The sequence below is a fragment of the Silurus aristotelis genome, assembly GCF_946808225.1.
Source record: "Silurus aristotelis genome assembly, chromosome: 2".
NCBI lineage: Eukaryota > Metazoa > Chordata > Actinopteri > Siluriformes > Siluridae > Silurus > Silurus aristotelis.
In genome coordinates this window covers 37,773,661-37,778,660 of record NC_139575.1, presented here as the reverse complement: position 1 = coordinate 37,778,660, position 5,000 = coordinate 37,773,661, and the positions used below count along the sequence as shown (strand labels likewise).

Sequence of the window (5,000 nt, the reverse complement as noted above, 5' to 3'; positions counted from 1 at the left end):
CCGTCTCCTAATTGGTTTTTTAGATTTCGGATGGATCGGTGACTGCTGTGAGGGTTATGGGAAAAGGAATTCAGGAAAATTTAGAGCTCTGAGAGAGAAAATGAACAACGAGGTCCTGAACACCTCTGTATTAGTTCTGAGCTCTGTGTTAGAGAGAGTGATATAAACTGAGAGTGATAGAAGAAGAGAGAGATTGAGAGAGCAGGAAGAAGCAAAAAAAACAGAAAAGGGTAAAGACCACAAGGAGAGAGAGAGAGAGAGAGAGAGAGAGAGAGAGAGAGAGAGAGAGAGAGAGAGAGAGAGAGAGAGAGAAAGAGATAGAGAGGGAGAGAGAGAGAGAGAGAGAGAGAAAGAGATAGAGAGGGAGAGAGAGAGAGAGAGAGAGAGAGAGAGAGAGAGAGAAAGAGATAGAGAGAGAAAGAGAGAGAGAGAGAGAGAAAGAGAGAGAGAGAGAGAGAGAGAGAGAGAAAGAGAGAGAGAGAGAGAGAGAGAGAGAGAGAGAGAGAGAGAGAGAGAAAGAGAAAGAGATAGAGAGGGAGAGAGAGAGAGAGAGAGAGAGTACTCTTATCATGCTTTTACAGCAGAGCAGCTCATCTTGAAGTGATTTATTCTCTTATACTGCAGCCACAGAGCTACACACATAAAACCCTTATACCTTTGTCCTTTTACAGTTTTTCTCAGGTGCTTTGAAGCGTTTTCCTCAGATCAGAAATTTATTTCTCAAAACTTCTTGTTCAGACTCCACATCATGTCGTCACTTGTGCTCATCATAAGAACATTTATTGTCGCTTTGATCAAATTGCGAACGCTTTTGTACATCATTTAATGGATTGTGTACGAGTGTCTTCTGTTTCCTTCATCATCAGATGTTTAGGTTCATGTCTATTAAAATATATTCTACTGGTTTCACCTGAATGGTTTTAACCCCAAAAAAAAATCTCAACATCAGTTCATTGAATGCAAAATGATTAAAGCACTTCGTCAGAATCTGTCAAATTTCTATTAAACTTTATTTTGTAAATGTGTTGAATTGATGAATTTTGAATGTCACTAATGAAGGCGAGTGAACGACATCAGATCAACCAACAATCAACCAGTTCTCTAAAAGAGGTCAAAGGTGAATCTCGTTATTTCAGTTGGAGAGTGAATACAGACAAAACACAGAATTCTACATTCTGAAAATGGATGAACTAAGAAACAAACGAGCACCAGTACAGTAAAAGTGTGAATCCTGTTCAGTCTCCTGCATTCAATATAAATCAAATAACCAATCAAATAAATGAATTTGTGCTGCTGAAATTTAGATGCCAAACAAAAGGAAGTCAAATTTTGTGCCTTTTCAGTCGCTGTGATCCGAAACCATAGTTTATATCAAGAAACACTGAAACTGTGCAGCATCACACTGAAACACGACTAAACATTTTAATCATTTTGTTTGTGAACAATAAAAGTGACTTTTCATTCTAATGGGAATGAGATGTTCATGACACAAATGCTTACTTGTGAGATATGAAGCATTCTGAGAAAAGTTCAGGCTTTTGCAAGAACTACAATTGTGTTGTGCCGTTTGTACACATTGTTTTGAGAAATCCATTTACTGATTTGCAAATATTAAGGATGATTCGAGAAAATGCTCCAAAGCAGCTGAGAAAAAACTGTTATGTTATAATAATACTGCACTCCATGACCTCAAATCAGGATTCAGGCATCACGCTGAGATTCCCAGCACGACTCCGAAACGCCTTAAACCTCAACACCAGAGCCGCCGCATGCTGCTGCTAAAGCACACGGAAACACGCAGCCGGAATCTCTTCAGCCGTACGAGACGCCTCGCCGACGCTAAAGATGCCGCTGCTCCGAGCTTCATGCTTCAGATCACCCATGACATCATGGGAAATCCGTGCTCAGCCACCCACATGACAAACATCTGCTTCCACATTGTCCAGGTTTGTGCAGGGACATGAAATGTATCCCAGGCGTCCCAAACTCTACCCATCGTTTACGCCAATGGGAATCATTTATTTTTAGATTTATATAACATTCCGTATTATATATACAGATTTATAGTTTTTCCCATCATTTTTCTATTTTAATAACAAATTGCTTGTTTACACTATACTGACAAAAGTATTGGGACACCTGACCTTTCCTGCCATATGTGGTTCTTCATCAAAAAAAACTGTTGAAGCACACAATTGTTTCAGACGTCTTCGAATGCTGAGGCATGAATTTTCCCCCTCACTCTAACTTGGAAACCCAAACCTGTTCCAGCTTTGCAATGCCAAAGAAGATCTGCTGTACATGTTTTGGAGAGAAAGATGAGATGAGATGTAGATGAGGTGAGGAGGCCAGATGGGGTGCAGTCAGTGTTTCATATTCATCCCATAGTGTTCAATAGAGTTTTATAGCAGAAGATCGTCCACTCCAACACATGTAAAGCAGATCTTCATGGAGCTGCCTTGTGCACAGGGGTATTGTCCTGCTGGAAAATTTCATGCAACAGCATCCAAAGACATCTGATACAGTCGTGTGCCTCCAAATTAATGGCCACAGTTTGGGGAAGAACCACATGTGGCCTGGAAAAGTACATCTAGTGTATTTGGGTGCTGTATGGGGTGCCATGTTGAGCAATTTTAACCAACACTTTTGCTTGCTATAATTAAAATGAAACCTTTTACACATTCTGTGCTTCTTCTATCAACAGATGCTGAAAGTGAAGAAGAACTTAAAGCCTGAAACAAGTATTTAAATATTCGGTGTAAAACTCACACACGTGTATGCACTTTGTGGAATTTGGTGACTTGTATGTTGAAACTTTTTTCCTGGTCGGAACACGAGCAGAGTTTTAAGAGTTCAAGCCTTCAAAGCCTTTTGAGCTCAAATCAGAGCTTTAATCCTATAAACCTGCTACAGAGAATACAGAGATTAAAGCATCAATCCTGAGCTCCTTTTTTTCCTCCCTGATGTCATTTATAACTGTGGAGTTGACAGATTATTAGGAACACCTGAAGAAGATCCTCAATCCTTAATAAGCTCTCCGGGACAGAATGCGCCCTTTAGTCTGCGCAACAGATGAGCGACTGACACGCCGTGACCCGAGTCTAGCAGTGCGATAATAAAACACCTCGCGTGTCACGGCAGCACGTGATTACAATCTCTACACTAGATTGTCTAAAACCGTTCGCGCGCGCGCGCGTGTGTGTGTGTGTGTGTGTGTGTGTGTGTGTGTGTGTGATCGCTCACCTGAACGGTTTGATGCTCAGCAGGCATCTTCTCACCATTATTCCCGAGCTCGTGCGGTTCACCAAACCCTGAGCTGAAACGATGATGCGGTGACGTCTCCGCGAACCGCGCCGGTAGATGCGGTGAGCGCGCGCGCGAAACGCATGCTGCACGCGCACCTCGATTTCCCCAGATTCCCGGTGCAAACACAAACACACACACACACACACGCGCGCGCGCGCGCACGCACACACACGCCGGTATATTTAAGGTGACGCGTGCTTAACGTTTCTCCAACCCTCCGGTTCAGAGCAACAGCCTCACGTCTGCATCACGTCTCCATTAGCGGTGTTGATTGGAGTCCCCGCGCTCAACGCACGCTCGAGGTTTCCGCCTCGCGCTTTCCGTTCATTGCATCGAAAATTAAGAATAGGGGGGAAAAACCACACCAAACAAACAACAACAAACTCCTAACTTTACAGAACACGAACAGCGGCAAAATCCTAAATCCAAATCATCCCAATGAATGAACGTTTCTGCACGTTTGAAAGGTCTGAAGGTCGGACCGCTCCGCTGCGGTTCCTCGCATGGAGAACTTGTTCCACTGCGTGGAGAACTGAGGTGTGTGGCAGAACCGCAGTAGATCCGTGCTGCTGCACCAGGGCACGCGGGGTGTGTGTGTGCGGGACGCGACGCAACAGAACCTTCAGAACACCTCAGAGAGCGCGCAGCGTCATGACGCTCCTCCTGCGCGCCTCTTCATCACGCAGCTGAGATGTTTTGGGACCATTACGGACTCCAGAACAGATTCTTCTAGAAATGCAGTGTCCTTGTTGATCTTTAAGAGACGCATCGTTTTGCAACCGCTTGATTTTTTTTTTGTCCAATTCTGAAGGTTTACTCGGAAACACACAAACACATACAAACACACACACACACACACACACACACACACACACACACACACACACACACACACACACTACTATAAAAGAACAGAATACAATAGAAGATAACATTACGAGAAGAAAATAAATACAAAATAGAATAGAATGGAGAAATGTATTTTATCTACAGATGATCTTGTGCTTTTGATTTCTGTTCGGTTTCTTCCGTTCTTCCCTGCGTAAAGGTGTAGGTCTGTGTGTTCTCAGGGGTTCTGCTTCAATTTACTCACAAAAATTCAAACCTGCACCTGTTTTTTGGTTTTCATTTTCTTTTACAGAATCAAAGTCTATTCATCAGGTCACTTGAATTCACCTCAATCCACATTAATTATGCGTTTGTTACGATCAGGACCATGGACAGCTCTATGTTTAAATGTCAACGTGCGCCCTCTGGAGGCGGATAACAGCAACGACACCTCTCTTTTTTCTGAAAAGCATTACATCAGAGCCACTGTGAGAAAAACACCGAATGTTGCTTACTGGTATTTTCTTGTTCCAAAAGAATATCCTGCTACTATCCTGCAGCCCAAAAATGTTCACCTCATCACAGACTTCAATATTTGATGTACACACTCTACCCTCAGCTGCGTGTGTGTGTGTGTGTGTGTGTGTGTGTGTGTGTGTGTGTGTGTGTGTGTGTGTGTGTGTGTGTGTGTGTGTGTGCTTAAAGTACCGTCTATTATCTTCAATAAAGTTTATAAAAGTAAAAAGAGCATCATGAGCAAAAAAGGATTTTACTTATTATATTTTATATATTACAGAAAAATAGAACATACTATAATAGAATGGATATTAATACATTAGAATAGAATAGAATAGAATAGAATAGAA

At 42.3% G+C, this 5,000-nt stretch overlaps 1 protein-coding gene across 1 annotated transcript in view; it reads right to left on the bottom strand.

Moving 5' to 3' along the window:
• LOC310717306 (alpha-1,6-mannosylglycoprotein 6-beta-N-acetylglucosaminyltransferase B-like) overlaps positions 1-4,070 on the bottom strand; it is a 79,283-nt gene extending 75,213 nt beyond the window's left edge. The window contains exon 1 of the mRNA XM_083525198.1: positions 3,244-4,070. Coding sequence (XP_083381324.1) covers positions 3,244-3,281 — 38 coding nt within the window. The 5' untranslated portion in view covers positions 3,282-4,070. The remainder of the gene's footprint in view (positions 1-3,243) is intronic.
• Positions 4,071-5,000: the final 930 nt, after the last annotated feature.